We start from the raw sequence: 16,864 nt of genomic DNA on the forward strand, positions 1-16,864 counted from the left end.
CTGAAGCTGGTAAATAATCAGAAAGGAGCAGAGCTTCATCTTGACATCACTTGAATTTCTAGGCTATTTCCTTTTACTTTTAAGACAGGTATTTTCATCCATGACTCAAGGCATCTTGTTGGAGCCGTGAGCTGGATTTGTAGCCAAGGTGGGCAGAGGACAAAGGAAGTATTCAGCCACTGGATGAATTGAGCATGTTCTTTCTCTACTTGTCCTGCTGCCCACTGGCAGCACAAGCCAGGTGTGTCCCGCCAGCCAGGCAAAGCTGCCAGTATGGGGGGGCACCCATGTCCCGGGGGTGCATGGTACTGTGTCTCCCTTATATCTGTAGGTCTGGGAAGGCAGAATTTCCTCCTGTTGTGCTAGAAGCTCAAACTCAGGTCCAATCTGCCTCTGTGTTGAAAGCAAGTATTTTGTTGTGCATAGAACGTCCTTCTCCTCACGGAGAGAGAGAGGCAGAGGTCAGCCTGTGCGTGGGAACTCTTTAAGGGAAAAGGCAGCTCTGTTTCCTGACCCTTGCAGCTCCACAGAAAAATGGTAAAGCTTGTTCCCAAGTGTGATTTTAAATTAACAGGTATTAAAGGCTTATTTTTAGACTTGGTCAAATTAAAGACCATCTTGTTTCAATGTATATGCATAACATTACCTGTTACAAAATTGAGCATTGCATTCTCCTCACAAAATGTGTGGTTCAGGTCTTGGTCTGTAGAAGTTAATGGAAAGGTTTCCTTGCCTTGATCACAGATGAAACTACCAGCCTATGCTTTCTTAAAGCCGAGTAAAAAAAAAATAAAAATATTAGTCATCACTTTTGTGGAGAAAACAGCTTGGTTAAAGGTTCACTTATGGTCAAACTGAAGTGTGCCCTATATTTGTGTGTATTTAGGTAGTTGATAAGGTGTCAGAGAGTACAAGAGGTCACATAACCAGAGCTCTTGTAATTACAGAAAAAAAAAAGAAAAAAAAAGTGTTGCTTGTGTATATTTGCATGGCATTTCTTCAATGTCAGTTGTATTTAAAGGTACCCAATGTCTTGGACAGATCAGAATTCTACAAAAACTGAAGTTAAATAGTAAGTAATGTCTGTAGGCTCAAGCTTCATCTTCTTTATCCCCAGTCCATCCAACACTGCTCTGTTTGTATCTTAGCATGGTCAGTAGCTCACTATAGCAGCTGTGTGGTGAAAACTGGAGGAGGCATCACCTCTCCTACTCACCAAATCCCACTTAACACACAGCATTCCTGACCCATTGACTAGAAAACTTCAGTAAAGCAAAACATGCAAAATGTTGTAAAAGCTGGTTCAAGATAGGTATGTAAAAGAAAAGCCTCCCTGGTAATTGCAAATAACACTCTGCATATGTAAGCCTTAATTTAGCTGGTTTCATACATTCTTCTCAGGATCTACAGTACACAACCTTATATACTGTATGATCATTCAATGTTTTCCATTGCTGCAATATCAAACAAGCTGGAGCTTTACATAAAGTTCATTCAGTGTCCTGCTTTGAGAGAACACATTCACTTGGAAACATTCTCAGCTCCTCTGGTGAGAATGTATTTGAAAACTGGTCCCACACATTTTTCCTTTCAGTATAAATTCTTACATTAACTTTAGAAGAAATTAGTTTATTCCCCCATGCCTATATTATTCATGAATGTCCTTACCACTGTATGCTGCATATGAAATGTGCAAACCATCATCGGACTGATCTCTTAGAAAGTATGCTGTGACTTGTTTTTGATGGTTGCAAAAGTACTTTTCCAAAGGTGATAGGAGTTGGTTTTGTTTGGTTTTGTTTGTTTGTTTCTTTCTTTCTTTCTTTTTTGTTGTTGTTAATTCTTTAACTCCCTTATCTGTATCTCCAAGTCTTGCTCTCTGTGCCAAATCAAAAATTAATGGACTGTCTACAGAACATATATTCATCAATTAGATGTTATTTCAAAGGTTATTGTATGGATCAGATGATTCAAAAAGCAATAAACTCTCTAAATTAAAGCCCATACCTAAGGTGACATTAACAACAGCTGTGCTGAAGTTCTCTTTTGTCTGTAGCTTCTTTTCAAGCCTGTGGACCACTACATAGTAAAACAAAAATGATGGCTGTGTAACTGTAGTCCTGTGTAATGTTTCTTCACCTCTTTTTCTAAGCCATGTTTTAATATCTCTTCTACCAAGGTGGTAGCCAAATTTTTCAGGGCAGATGTGTGCAGACGTGTACAGCCTTACAGCTGTATTTCAGCAGAGCAATGTTGCCATCTAGTGAGCAATTAAAAATGTGCAGCATGAGCATTTCCATGCAGATACCCTTAGGGCACTATTTCTAACCATCATTACCTATTTAAAGGTAACAATCAGAATAAATTAATATTTCAGTGTTGTGCTCATTTCAGTTAATGTAACAAAGCTTAGAACCCCCTCTTCTGTTAATTTTTAAGGTAATTAAGTAATCTCTTCCCCTTCTTGTACATTAAAGAAGAAAATGGGCAATGGCAAGATTCAAAACTAATTTGACAGCTTAGCTCAGCTAGGAAACATTTCCACTTCATCTAAAATGGACAGAAGAGTGGAGGAATAAATTAGAGTATTATGATGCAGAAACATTCTAGCTGAGCTGATGTTAAAATGAAAATAGTTATAGTTATATATATATATATAATTGCAGATTCTTATTTTTAAACATTTAGAAATAAATTTGGCCAATAAAATTGCCATAAAATTTATCAGAATTGTTGGAAAAATATTTTTGAAAGTTTGTAGTTTTCTCTAGTTTTGTCTGTTCCAGACTAGTAAACTTTATTTGTAAATTTACATATTTAGAAATGAAAATTTACAGATCAAAACCAGACTAATTACAGATCTACATAAAGGCTTTATTGAATTTGTGTTGCTCACACTGTTAGTTTAAATGATCCAAGTGTTCATAAATAAGTGATTATGTTTTTATACTTTACTAAATGCATATTTTAGCACTTACTGACTTAAGAAGACAGAGAGCAGAGTTTGTGTTATAACTTTTGATGTAGATTTAGAAAACAAAAACTCACCATGTGGTTTTCAAGTCACTGAGCATCCACTGAGCCTCACTGTATCTGCAGTGGACTTCAGATCTGTCTCATATAGGTTCTAGAAGTCCTTTTCAGCTGCATTTTATGCAAATTACAGCAGTTTAATAAGCAGGATGCAATGTGCTTTTTTACCTATACCTAGTTCAAATTTATGCAATCAAGCAATTAACCTAAAACTATTTGAAAATGCAATAGATAGACTAAAAGTACATGCCAGAGACCATTTTCCTGTAAATTATAAAGGGTTTGGGTTTTTTGTTTTTTTGGTTTTGGATTGTGTTGTGTTTTTTGTTTGTTTGTTTGTTTTGATATTTCTGAAAGTGAAATCATTTTTCTCTTTCAGAAAAGGAAAGAAATCTCTTCCAGTTAGTTCAATTCTTATGTCAAATGCTAGCCAACTAACAAAGCCACATTAATTTTACCAATAATGTCCATTGACAGTGCTCCTAAATGGAGTTTGATTACATTACAGACCATGCAGTATAGATGTTGCAGAAAATGGCACTTTAAATATTGCCCATTATGAGGATAATTGTTGCTAGTAGGAATACTCAAGATTTCTGGTTACATATAGTTAAATAATTTCTGGCACATAATGTATATTTTCAATAAATGGAAAATGTCTACTGACTGTGTTTGCAGCACCAAAGACAACGAGGTCCATCTTAATTGCAGCTATGACTATTTGAATAATATAAACCACTGCATTAAGTATTTAAATTGCTAAAATCAATTATAACTTTAGCTGAGATTGAGAATAGGGAATATTTTGTGATGTTTGGTTCTGTTTGACCTGCTTTTCAGACCATTTTACAAATGAATTAAAAATATATTAAACATTATTTAAAGCAAATTAATCTATAGCTTACATTCCAAAGCAGGATAATATATTTCTTTAAAGTGGGAATATTTCTAATCCATTAAAGCAAGTACATAAAATTCCTCTTTTTCTCAAAAGATATATTTTCTTACATAAGCACACTTGACAGAATGTGTTCTTTCTATTGAGAATCCAAAAAGCAGTGAGAAAGCAACCATTTGTAGCAGCCAAAATATGTAAAATAATGTATCGTGCATCCCATATATTAGCATATATCATGATAATCTTTTCAGAAATAGCCCTGTACAGTGAATATTATCATATTATAAATCACACAAAAAGATCAATGTAAAGCTAGCGGTATAATAAGTACTGAGGTGTGCTATAGCTGTCAGTCATAGGAATATCTGTTCAGCAGATTCCCTGCTGTACTGTATTATATTGTATTGTGTCACAATGTCAGCAGAAGAAATGGTAAATGGCCTTCCGTAAGAAACCCTCTGAAAAAGAAGGCTGGAACAGAGCATGGAGGGTATGTGGCATGTGATGTATGGTGCCTTGCGAAGTTGTGTCTCGCACACAACCTCTGAGGCAGCAAAGACAGCACTGCAGATGAAAATCAATGGGGCAAAACAGTGATGAGTTAGGAATCACTGTAGTATGTAGAAGTAGCATGTTATCTCCAAAAGTCCTGTGTGTTGAATTAGTAGTGATAAGTTGCTTACCTCCTCATCTGGACAACCCCTTTATCTCAGTGTCAATGCTGATATTCGTGCATGTTGTTTCTGGACAGTTCAGTACTGACAATAGACAATATGCATACATACCCTATGCTTTCAAAGAGCTAAATCCGGGGGCCATATTGAATTTCTTTTTCATCACGTACAGCATTATTTGATTCTTCTCTAACCTTCAGCCACAAGAAAAAAAAAGAAAGCTTTGTTTTATTTTGTTGTTGTTGTTGTTGTTTTGTTTCCCAGTACACATGCAACATCTTAAGTGTTACTTTCCATGGCCATAGTTGACTTTTGTACACCGCATACATTCTGTGTGGTAGATTTCATTCACCATATCATGCATTTCACTACTTTCCCTTTTATAGTTATGAATGATGTGCATTATGTAGCTTATGATGTTTTTCCCAGCTCTGTTGAGAACTATACCTTTCTTTAGTCCACTCGTTTTTGATAGTTCATTTCAAAGAGCAGCACCGCTATTTTTGTACAGGAGTGGAAACATATGAGGAAAATGTTGGATTGAAACACACAGTGAGGAACATGCATGTGTTTATTGCAAAATTGCAGTGCAATGAGGCTGAAATTCAGACAAATGGTGAGCCTGAGTATCAGAATACAGTTTTTATAGTGCAGTAGTCTTTCATGGATGAAAGTTGCATATAAATTGGAACAGTTAAAGCAAGATATTAAGGCATGGAACAGTATCTCACGTTCCCTTTTGACTGCATGGATATTTTTTCTCTTAATTGGTGAAATCACTGGGATTGTTTATGATTATCAAATTGTTTCAATTTCTGACTCTACACAGTGACACTACTTTGATTCAATGCAGATGTCACACTACAGGAAAATAGAACTACTGTAGAATGCTTTTTCATTGCTTTTTAAAGCAGTTCTACACCTAAATTGTATAAAATCTTTATAAAAATCTGAATAGAAACCTGTGACAGTGAGAAAAATGTTCAAATGTATTTCTAAGCTCTCCCAGTCTTTTGAAGACTTATAGGTCAAAGCCTTACAACTGTAGTTTAAGAGTTTTAATATTCCAAGTGTTCCATGCATATTTCTAGGTTTCATAGTGAACAATGTCCATTCTAACAATGTTTGCTTAATTGTAATACATGAAACCACATTCTTGCTTTGGAACAGTCTCAACTGTAATATAATTGTATAATCTGTGCTTGAAGAAGTTAGGAAACAGTTCATCTCAATGAATTTGTGATAATTATATGGTGCCTGTAGAGCCCATGTCCCGTAATCTCTAGCCATTGCCTTGGTTTGTGCTTTTGCTGCCAGCTAAATGATTTCTAATTAGTATAAAATATACGTTTTTGACTAAATTGGCTGAGATCCAGTAAAAGAATTATTAAGTGGAGACCTTTAAGCATTTATAAATCCTCTAGGTTTTAACTCAATTCTGGGTCCATCCTCTAAATTCCTTTGAATTAGGGCTTTATTCAATTGTATTGTCATTTCTTGTAATTCGTTAGCATTTTTTTTCTTTTATGCATTATGATATTGAGAAAGCCGGGGAAGGATTAAAAAAAATGAATTTGTTTTTTGGGACCTCTTTTCAGAAAAACTGTTTCTGTTTTTCTATTAAAAATAAATAAATAAAGTTAAACATTTTCAGCTAGTCCATTTGAAAAAACAGATGGGAGGACCTAATATTCATGTTGGACAGCCACTACAGGACATATCTTTTCTTTATTGCCTGAATCACTGCCTCTACTACCGTAGAATTTCTTGAGAATTTCTTGAGGTAATCTATGCAGTGAAACCTGTTCACAAAACTTTACATTTATAGTCATAGTTCCCTTGAATTAGAACACAGAAAAATGTTAATTTGGTATTAGCCTGCCATTATTTTGAGTATTATAATGGAGATTTTATTTAGAATGTATTGCAGGAGTTTTGATAGTTTTAAGAACTGATATGCATGCTTATAGCAGCCAGCCAAAGCTATGGTGTTATTGCAGCATTAATTCAAAGTGGATCCCTGTGAGAGCTCAACTTAGGATATAAGCCGAGATGAGCTCTTAGCTATTCAACTGGATCCTAAGGGTAAGTGGCAAATTAAAAATTCATTATTCATTTTAATTGAGGATGATTATCAGTGTTTTAGGAGGCACACTTCAAAGTTCTTCAGTTCCCAGTGCAAAAGAAGGGAATGCTGAGAAAACCCAGGATTTCTCATGAGAAAAGACAGACAAATGAAAGAACTAAAGAGCCTGTAGGAAACAGACACTGCTGAATCCTATGGATAATTTCCACTTAGGCCAAATTCACAGCTGATGAATATTGTGTGCAATCTTTGGAGTTATTAGACCTATAACCACCAGGATTGAACTTGACTCTAAGCTGGGAGTTTTTCCTAGGCATTGCAGTTGAATATCTCCAGATATTGCAAGGAAATGTCTGAAAAAGGCAGGACTGATTCATCAGCTGATGAAAGACCCCTGCAGGTCTGCACTAGGCTGATGTATATTATCTAGGTTGCAATGTTCTATTTTCTGTATGTAGTTCAGATTTAAACAGCTCCTAACCCACTGTTGCAATACATGTTTGAGCTGTCACAACTTTTGGAGAGTACCTTTTGTGAGGTGTTTACTGAAACCTAAAACAAGAAATGTCAGAAGGAAGGAAGGAAAGAAGGAAGGAAGGAAAGAAGGAAGGAAGGAAGAAGGAAGGAAGGAAGGAAGGAAGGAAGGAAGGAAGGAAGGAAGGAAGGAAGGAAGGAAGGAAGGAAGGAAGGAAGGAAGGAAGGAGAGAAAGAGAGAGAGAGGGAAAGAAAGAAAGAAGAAAGAAAGAAAATGAAAGAAAGAAAGAAAGAAAGAAAGAAAGAAAGAAAGAAAGAAAGAAAGAAAGAAAGAAAGAAAGATCCCAGCAGAGTAGCCAAAACTAGAAATAGAATAGCTCATTTGCTACATCATTCTAGAAGTTGTGACCTGTAGTCCCAAAGTTATGCTCGAGAGGCGTATAGCCTGTATACAGTTTCTCTTTCCTTGCGTATACTTTTGGCCTGCTTTGTTGGCAGAATAGGGTTGTGCAGTCTTCCTGTCTGTCTAGTATTTCTTTCACCCAATACTTCTTTAACTTTCTCACACCCAATAAATACTTCTTTAACTACTGTTCATCCTCAGCAAAGGCAATCAGTGGCCTCAGAAATTTACATTCCCACAAGTTTTTGTAAAAGAGGTTAATCAGAAGTTGACAAAGACAGACCTTCTTAGGGAAGGAGAAAAGCCATGGCCAGGCCTGTGTCCACCCCAGAAGGTGGTGGCCTGCTGGCCAGTCAGCTTGTGTAGACAGGCGCCATGTACACACTTGAGGCCTCTTACCCAACTGAACACAGGGGGAAGGGCAAGTGACGTGTCCATAAGAAACTAGGATGAATTTACTGCACTAATGATGCTGCAGCTTATTGCACTAGGCCAGCCTTGCAGAATCAAATATTTTTCTTGTCCCTGTAGTTTTAGGTAGGCCAGACCAAATTTAAAAGCTGTTTCTTTTGCTAGAGCAACATTGATCTCTCGTGGTCTTCCTCCTCCTTGTCTTGGCTATGTCCTTCCTATATTCCACATTTCACTGCGGAGATGCTGCTTTTCTCTAATAGCTTCATTTAATTCTTTTAGTGCCAGTGAGATCCGTCATTATGCTCCGGGACAGTTCCCATCAATATTTGCACATGGCCTTTTTCAGGTATCGGCTTTAATAGGCTAATTTGCTTCCACCGAGCTGCCAAACCAGGAGCATGTTCTATAGATTCTTATTCTGTCACCAGTCTCCCCTGTATATTGTACAGCCTTTGTTTTACTCACAGTATATGTATACATCTTTCTTTCATGTTTTTGTTGCTCCATCAAGTCATAAGCTTTGAGGCCATCTTGCCTGATCAGTTACATTTCACAGACCGTAGAATTACATGCATACACAAAGTATTTCTTTCAAGAAATCCACAACTGTTTTCTGAATTAGAACAAATCTTTTTTGACAGATAATATTTCAGCTTCCTGATGTATGATTTTCAGCTTCTTCTGAGCATTCTACATATTTTACTTTCTTTTACAGTGCTGTATTGCAAAATCCCAATTAAATCATTGTCCACCATCATTTCTGTGTCTCACTGAGTGCTGCTGATTTCTCCTACACACTGGATTACAGTACTGTTCAAGTTATTGCTTCCTGGTCTTTCTTTCTTAAATTGCTTCTTGTGATTTAAGTTTCATTTTCTGTTACTTTTTTTCCCCATCCATTTTACCATAATCTTTGGCAAGGTTTTCAGGAACTAGCTTTGGCATTGGAGGCATGTAATAGAGGTACGACATGTGGCAGGGCTGTTAAAAAGCACAGGCTGCTGTTGTCAAGATCTTGTCACATGAGGAGAATCTGAAAAACAAAAGTTTTGATGCCTTCTCCACGGTGTGGGCCTGCCTCTCAGTGAATGCCTGCCCATTCATGACACATCCACCCACCCTCCTGCCTGCCCAGCACCTTTCAGCGCCCCATCAGCATTGCCATAGGGGAGCACATCCACAGCCTTCCCAAGCCCTGCAGATCACCCTTTCCTGGCCTCTTCCACAATTCTTCTGGAGCTGCCCCAAATCACTTCCTGCCCACTTGACTGTTTGGGGAAGAACACAGTTTTCCTATGTTTCTCATTAATCAGCAGGTTTTAGAGAACATTTGAAACATCTCAAGCATGTTTTCCCTCTTCTGCAGTGCTTTTGTCAGGGCATGGTTGGGATCTGGTGGACACATCTCCTCTCTGAGGGTTTGAGCTGTATGCTGAGACAAAGTTCTTGTCTCTCCAGTTATGTTGGAGATTTCTGTAAAAGCAGGACATGTTAAATCTCCTGTTCTTATCTGTTCTGAGAAACCAGTCCTGCTGGCATACATTTCTATAATCCAGAGGATGAATCTATAAAATCAGCTTTCTTTAAAGATCATAGATCTTGTAAGATACCACTTGTAATATTTATAATTTTTTTTTGTTTGTTTAGTTTAGTACAGGTGTTTACCACACAGACTGCTTTGGTGTAATTTAATATTAAATCTTTGGAAATTCAGAGTCATTATGAACCAAAAATGTCTTTTTTTTTTTTTCAGAATGAAAAAGAACAAATGAGACTTAACAGCTAATATAGCGGGTATTTATAAAAAACTAGTCAGGCATATATGGGACAGAAATGAAATATAATTGATCATTCCAAGATATATCTTGCCTGAATATTTCTGATTTTTCAAGACCTCATATTGGTGACAACTATTAGCTGTTTACTTGATCGACTATGTTGTTTCTAGCTTACATGTCTGGAAGCAAATACTTCTTACTAGAGACTTTTCGTAATGAAACACAGTATTTGCACAAAAACAGACTGTTTTCTATGAAAAAAAGTCAAAATAACAATACTAAAAATTCTTCAAATTTATAACTAAAATACCTAATGGAAATGCTTCCAATATATGCTGGAAATACATTATTTTCTGTGGTCCATGTTTCCCAGCCAGAGTCAGTCTTCCAGGATACGCTGTGGCTCTCAGACCCCTAAAGGGTGTCATGCGGTATCAAGTGATCATGTTGCATGATAGGAGATATAACCCTAATATAATAAACCCAATATGCAGACAAAAGGGGAGAAATAAAACACCTAATGTACATCTTTGTTTACATATAATGGCAATAAGCTTCAATAATCATGCAGTTTAGAGCTGTAGTTATTGTTAATGTTGATGGTATACTGTCATGCGGGCTTAGTAATTCCTTTTAACTGAAGTTATTAATTTTCACTCAACACTTGCAGAAGGTGTTCCTTGCAAAAGAAAATGCTTCAAACTTTGATTCTCACACATAAAGAATCAGCATCATCTCTTTTGCTTGTCTTGTCATAAAGTAAATGTTGCAAACCTGATGTAATCTGTGTAAAATGGAGACTGACAACATTTCAAAGGGGAATACAGTTCATATTGAGGTCACAAGAATTGTGCTGTCTTTCATAGTCCTTTCGACACAACCAAAAAGGATTCCTAGTTATAGTTGTATCTGTGCAGCTTCCTGGTGTGAGGGGACCCTTGAAAGCTCTGCCTTAAGATGGCAGACAACAAAATGAAATGAAAATGAAAATAATGAAATTGACTTAAGTCAAGACCTGTTGCATGGAGAAACTGTGGTGGAAACTTCTAGTCTGGAGAACAGGAGGGATATATCTGTTGAGTATTTTCCCAGGGTACCTCCATGGGGCTGAGGCCATGGCCTCCATATTAAGGCAACAGCTCTCTGTAGTAAGCTGCTTTCCTTCCTCAGTGTTCCATTCTTTGAATGAACTCAGTTGCCAACAATACTTGAGAGCTGCTAGGTCTCCTCCCAGAAATGTGGCAAATTTTGGATTTAGCACAGTACCCGTGCCATACATCAGGACAGTTTTACATTAAATGTCAGTACATTATTCCCAATGACTTAAGGTCTTCTTTCTGCATGGGATTTGCAGAGATACGTGCTGATTACAACTACATAGGTGAAAAGAACTCAGATCTGAAAATGGCATAGAAAAAAAAAAAAAAAAAAAGGCTATGCTCTTTGAAATCCCTTTGAGAGTAATATTCTTTGCTCTGCCTGCATTGCATCTTCTGTTGCTGAACTCTCTGAGAAGCCAAGATAAGCTTATAATTCTTTCAGTTTTTGCACCATGTCAGCACTGCACACCCCATGTATGCTATATCTGCACAAGGCACCTCCCAGGGACTCCAGCACTGAGTATAAGCAAGCAGCCTCCTCTGCTGCTTACACAAAATAAGCAGTCCCCTCCTCCCCTGAGACCCAGCATACCCTTTCTATCATGCACTCAGCCTTGCCTAGCCTGCAGCTCAAGAGTTTCAAGTCTTTCTTGCACCTGGTTCCTCTTTGGATGTCAGGATTTGGAGCTGCTGCTTGCTGCGATTGCCCTAGGCCTTCACACATCTAAATGTTTTTTTATTGTCAGTTCAACATAAGTACATAAGGAAAAAATGTATAGAACTAAAACACAGGATGCCATCCCTACAAAACCTTGAAGGTTCACGAATTGCTACTCAGCTCTTTGATCCTAAGGTAAATATGTAAATAGCAGGAAAAAGAGTGAGGCTTGGAGTCTTTGCAGTGATGTAGAACTGATGATTAAATACATTTCCAGGTCAGTGAAATGAAAGGATCTCATCTTCAGATTGTTCACATCAGACCAACAAGCAGGCCATCCTTATCTGATTCAAAATCTGGCTATGTAGTAATATTAAAGCATTTGATATATTTATTGCAAGTATTTTCTTTTGTCAAGAACATGAATAGTTCCAGCCTAGTGTAACAAATGCTGAGGCTAGGGGAGATGAGCTAGAAAACACAGGAAACAGAAAGACCACCCAGTGGTTATAGAGGGCAAAATCATTCACCATTCAGACTGGGAACATGTAATACAAGTTTAAATTATATTTTTTTCACTGGTGTTTTAGATACAAGTTTAATTTGTTCTAACCATACTTCAGTTCCTTCTGGTTAAATACTTTCAGGAATATAAGATACAAAATCTATACCCTGAGCTAAACTTCTACAGTCATATTTACTCTAGTTTATGATGTTTCCAGAAAGTTGATTTTTTAAAAAATATACAGTAAACCGAAAAATATGGGGGGTAAAAATCTGAAATGCAGTATTTATAAAACAGTTGGGTTTTTTAAATTATTATTTAATTTATTCTGACAAGACCATTTATCTGTAAGGTTTTTACTACAAAATACAACATTGACTTACCACCGTGGAGTAAGACTTGTATGCTTCTGTGGAAGAATGATGGATTCCTGTACTTACTAATATATACTTTTAGTTATCTTTACACTAGTCAGTTCTTCCACCAGGAAACCTAGAGGCAGCATTGATCTGTTAAATGATACCCATAAAGATTCAATAGAGAAAATACTCTTTTTTGTACAAAAACCTGGAACTCTTTTGTGTTTTCTTCAGCACCCTTCCACTAACTCTCAGCTTATTAACTGCGACAGTAGTACAGAAAAATCTCCTTTAATTCATACTCCTATAACAGTGATTGAAGACTGCACATATATGTTTACATTCATTTTTCGGCTTTCCTTCTTGACGGTGTTTTTAAATTCAGATAACATTTGGCCAAAGCAACAGTCTTATTTTGGGACTCCAAAACAACAGATCCACCCACAGTAAGAAACTGTTGAGGATGTGGATGAGTAAATGATGACATTCCTAGTTCTTTTTATTTCCCATGCTCAGGTTCTGCTAATACCCTGTCAATGTCCTCTCCTTTTTTGATGAACATGTTTTCTGATAAGTGCAGGTTCTGAAGTGAGTATTTCAGATCAGTTTTTTTGTCCACCTTTTACTTTGCTGAAATGGCATTTAGCTTAAACAATGTCTTCAGGATGAGGCACTGATCTACATTAGCTATATAGGTCTCAAAGCTGCAAGATCAGAAATCATCACATTTCTAGATCATGCTTTATTGAGACATTTCAAGTTCCAGTGCTAATGAATTCATGTTGGAATTTTTTGGGGGAAAATCTTTTTAATCCATTCAAGGGGTTTAAAGGACAAAGGTCTGGTTTCAAATACTTCCCTGAGAAGTTTACTGTTAATTTTATGGGGTTCTCAGGCCAGCAATGAATGCTTCCCGTTGCATCCTGCACTCCACGCTATGCAGTAATGTCTAAAGCTGTGATTTCAGAATAACTTTAATGTAACTTAATCATGTGCTGTTACAGAGTGTGAGAGCTATTCCCCAGCCTCTCTTCTCCTAAAACTTAGGCTGCTCATTGCAGCTTTCACACCCTGCTAGCACCAGTCTCCATGTTCATGTCCATCATGCTAATTCAGAAATCGATTCAGCTAAAACCTAACTGGAGAAAAATGAGACAATATTCCTGTTTCTCTGATGTAAGTAATCCCCAAGTAATGCAAATGCCCATGTCAGGACTGAGTGGCCAGGTGTGGGCAGCTGTGCAGGCTTGGGGTAAACAGAAGTGATCAGTGAACCAGAGTCTCCAAACAACATTTATTTGAACACATTAATCATCATCATCATCATCATCATCATCATCATCATCTTACAGAATTAAAGAATTAAAATAATTTCATAAGATACATTGTTATTTTCATATATACATCCAAAAGCATCCTTTATTTACGAAGCATCCTTTGGTTTTGGATTGAATACTGAAATATTTCACAAAAGACATCTTCAGAAATATTTTAAAAGAGAGTGAGAGAAAGGTATCATTGGAAAGAAAAGATTTTTATTTTTTATTTTTTTGAAAATCTGCATTTTCCAACAATCTTAATATTTTCAACATTTTGCTATTGCAATTCACTGTTCACCAGAATGTTTCATGTGAACTATTTTTTATTCTCCTCTTCTCAGATCGAATTGCACAGAATATCATTAAATCTCATTTGGAGACATGCCAATATACAATGGAGGAACTACACCAGCTAGCATGGCAGACCCACACATATGAAGAAATTAAGGTTTATCAGAGCAAGGTACAACCTTGTAATATGCTTTTTCTTCTGTTCCCTATGAATTGAAATTGTTAATATCACAATGATAATATAATTGTTAGCATAACATATTTGCCAAGGAAGAGCTGATGAGTTTCTTACAGGTGAAAATAGGCTTTTAAATATCTTTGAGGAGTCTGGTGAGTAAAAGCAGAGTGACATTTCTTAAATAGAAGGAGTAGCTTACCAGCAGGTTGGGATAATTTTTAAGTCAAAGCTCAGACATGGTCACAGAATCCAGATTTCTATACATTGTTTATTACAACATATTTAATCATTATGCAGAAATTCAGTTGAACATCATGTGATCAGGATTGGACACTCTCTATTTTAAGAGTTTTCAGAAAATAAGACAACCTAACTTGTTTCCTTATAATTTTAAAAGCTGTTAGAAGCACAGCCCTTTTTTATCTGAATAATAAATACTTTCACTGTGAGCAAACTAAATATCTGTCACTTATAGATAACAAATAATGATAAATTGAAAATACTCTGTAAAGTGAAGTTGTTCAAAAGTGGCTGGAAAAATGGTCTCTTTACATGTTTGTTGATTTTTTTCTTCTGCCTTTGTGATTCTCAGATCACATTCAGAATATTTCTTACTGGCACCTCTTCAGATATAGCCCAGTCAACAGAAGTCAAGCTGTGCTCTTTGTGCCTCTTGTGCCTGCATCACTAGCAATGTTTCTGCAATGAGATATCAATTGGCAGATTGACTGATCATGCAAGAACCCAAAGAGACTCCTTCTTTTTCTAGGAAAGCCATGGGGCTAAGAAGAAATAACAGGCATAAAAACACACTAACTTGCACAGTTATTGTATGCAACCCAAGAACGTTGGTTTGCATTTGCACAACTTGCATGCACAAGGAAAGTAGTTATCAAGGAGACAAAAATCTCAAGTAGTCAGTATTCAGATTGCAATGATTCTTTAATGATTTATTTTTTAAGTTTCAAACTAGCAAAAATATTCTGTCAGACAACTGAATAGCACTGCACCACTTCCTCCCTTGGAATATCCTGGGTTATTTATATTGTTGGTGCCACCAATTGTCTCTCCTGCACAAAAATCAACATTAAAATCATATTTTAACACTGGCCAATGCATTATCCCCCTCTGAAGAACCAGAGAGAGAGTTCAGACTACTTGGGCAACCAACTTGTGAAAACAACATTCTAATAAAAAGTGTTAGGCACCTTGAAGGCAGAGATACCACTAGCTCTGACTGGGGAGGCAGTCTTAGGACTGTGCTTTCTTGCAAGGCCACTTGAAGTCCTCTATGCACTGATGAAGCCACTTACTTATTGGTTTGCTTTTCCATGTGTGTTTTCCTGGAAGACCAGAGAAGCTCTGTGGCAACAGTGTGCCATTCAGATTACACACGCTATCCAGTACGTTGTGGAGTTTGCGAAGCGGATAACAGGTTTCATGGAGCTCTGCCAGAATGACCAAATTCTTCTCCTTAAGTCAGGTGGGTAAATACCAAAGGCTTGAGACTGGTTTAACTCCCAGTACATTAGACATGTACTCTGCTGTCTTGTTCTGTACATCGTTTTAATTTTGACGGAACCTTACTTTTCAGTCTATTTCATTAGCTGCATTAACACTTCTGTAGTCTTCCCCACTGATCATGTTACTGTCTTCTGATCCCCTTCCCTCTACTGTCAGTTGTGGTTATTAAATATACACACACACGTTGTCATTGCAGCAACTGCAGTCTCCAACCTGACATATAGTGGAAGGACCCTGTGAATTGAGCTGGTCGAGTCAGTCATCTGCCACCCCATAAAATCTCCACTTGTCATTAGTGAATGCCTCTGTGGTCATTTCTAATCTTTTTAATGAGACTACAGAGATACCCTCCAGCCAGTGCACAGGAGGGAAAATCCCTCTTGGCGCCAGTTGGTTTTGGACTAAATGAGAGCGGATTATGGTGGCATGCTCTGGCCATGCTCTCTGTGCATGTCTCGGTGTGCATGTGTGTACATAAGGGCAAGGTAGAAGAAAAGGGACAGGTCCCTTCCCTGACATGGGACGTGGTAATTTCTGTTCTCCTTGAGAATCATGACAAGTTTTGTTCTGACCATACAACAACAATCCTAAACTCAGGAGGACAAAATGGCATGACGAAGTGAGGTGTGAGGCAGCAAAGAATATATGTGTTAAAGCATAAGAAGTGCTTCCTTTTTCAAGAGAGAGCTGTTCACTTCATCTGAAAGTCTTTGTGTTTAGGGCTGTCTGTGGTCAGTGTGGGACTCAGCCAAGGTGGTGGGCAGAAGTGCAAAAGGGAAGAGAGGCAGAGCAGGTCCCTGGAAAAAGAGAGACATATAACAACAATTTTTTTTTTTTAAGTTTACACTGACTTTGGAACATCTGCAAATGACAGTGCACCCCATGCAATTACTTTCATTTGACAGACAAAACTGGCAACACAATTGCACCTTAAGCAAAAAATATAGTTGCACTTGACTGTACTGCTAGACAACTCTGTTTAGCTTCAGCATGTATAAATACATCAGGTTTTATTTTCTGTTTTGCTGTTAATGCTGAGCAGAAGGAGTTAGAAAATCTGGACTTTTTATTCTAAAACATGTTTGTAAAAGAATCCTCAGATTCAGAGTTTCTCTTACAGGAAATTTGGATTTAGTGAGAAGGTGCTTAAAATTATTATTCCATTCATTT

At 37.2% G+C, this 16,864-nt stretch overlaps 1 protein-coding gene across 1 annotated transcript in view; it reads left to right on the forward strand.

Annotated features, from left to right (window-relative positions):
* Positions 1 to 16,864, forward strand: part of RORB (RAR related orphan receptor B) — a 140,488-nt gene that overhangs the window by 112,707 nt on the left and 10,917 nt on the right. Inside the window, exons 5-6 of the mRNA XM_048073568.2 lie at positions 14,043 to 14,164; positions 15,521 to 15,653. Of these exons, the coding sequence (XP_047929525.1) occupies positions 14,043 to 14,164; positions 15,521 to 15,653 (255 nt within the window). The remainder of the gene's footprint in view (positions 1 to 14,042; positions 14,165 to 15,520; positions 15,654 to 16,864) is intronic.

The sequence above is a fragment of the Anser cygnoides genome, chromosome Z (genome assembly GCF_040182565.1).
Source record: "Anser cygnoides isolate HZ-2024a breed goose chromosome Z, Taihu_goose_T2T_genome, whole genome shotgun sequence".
Lineage (NCBI taxonomy): Eukaryota > Metazoa > Chordata > Aves > Anseriformes > Anatidae > Anser > Anser cygnoides.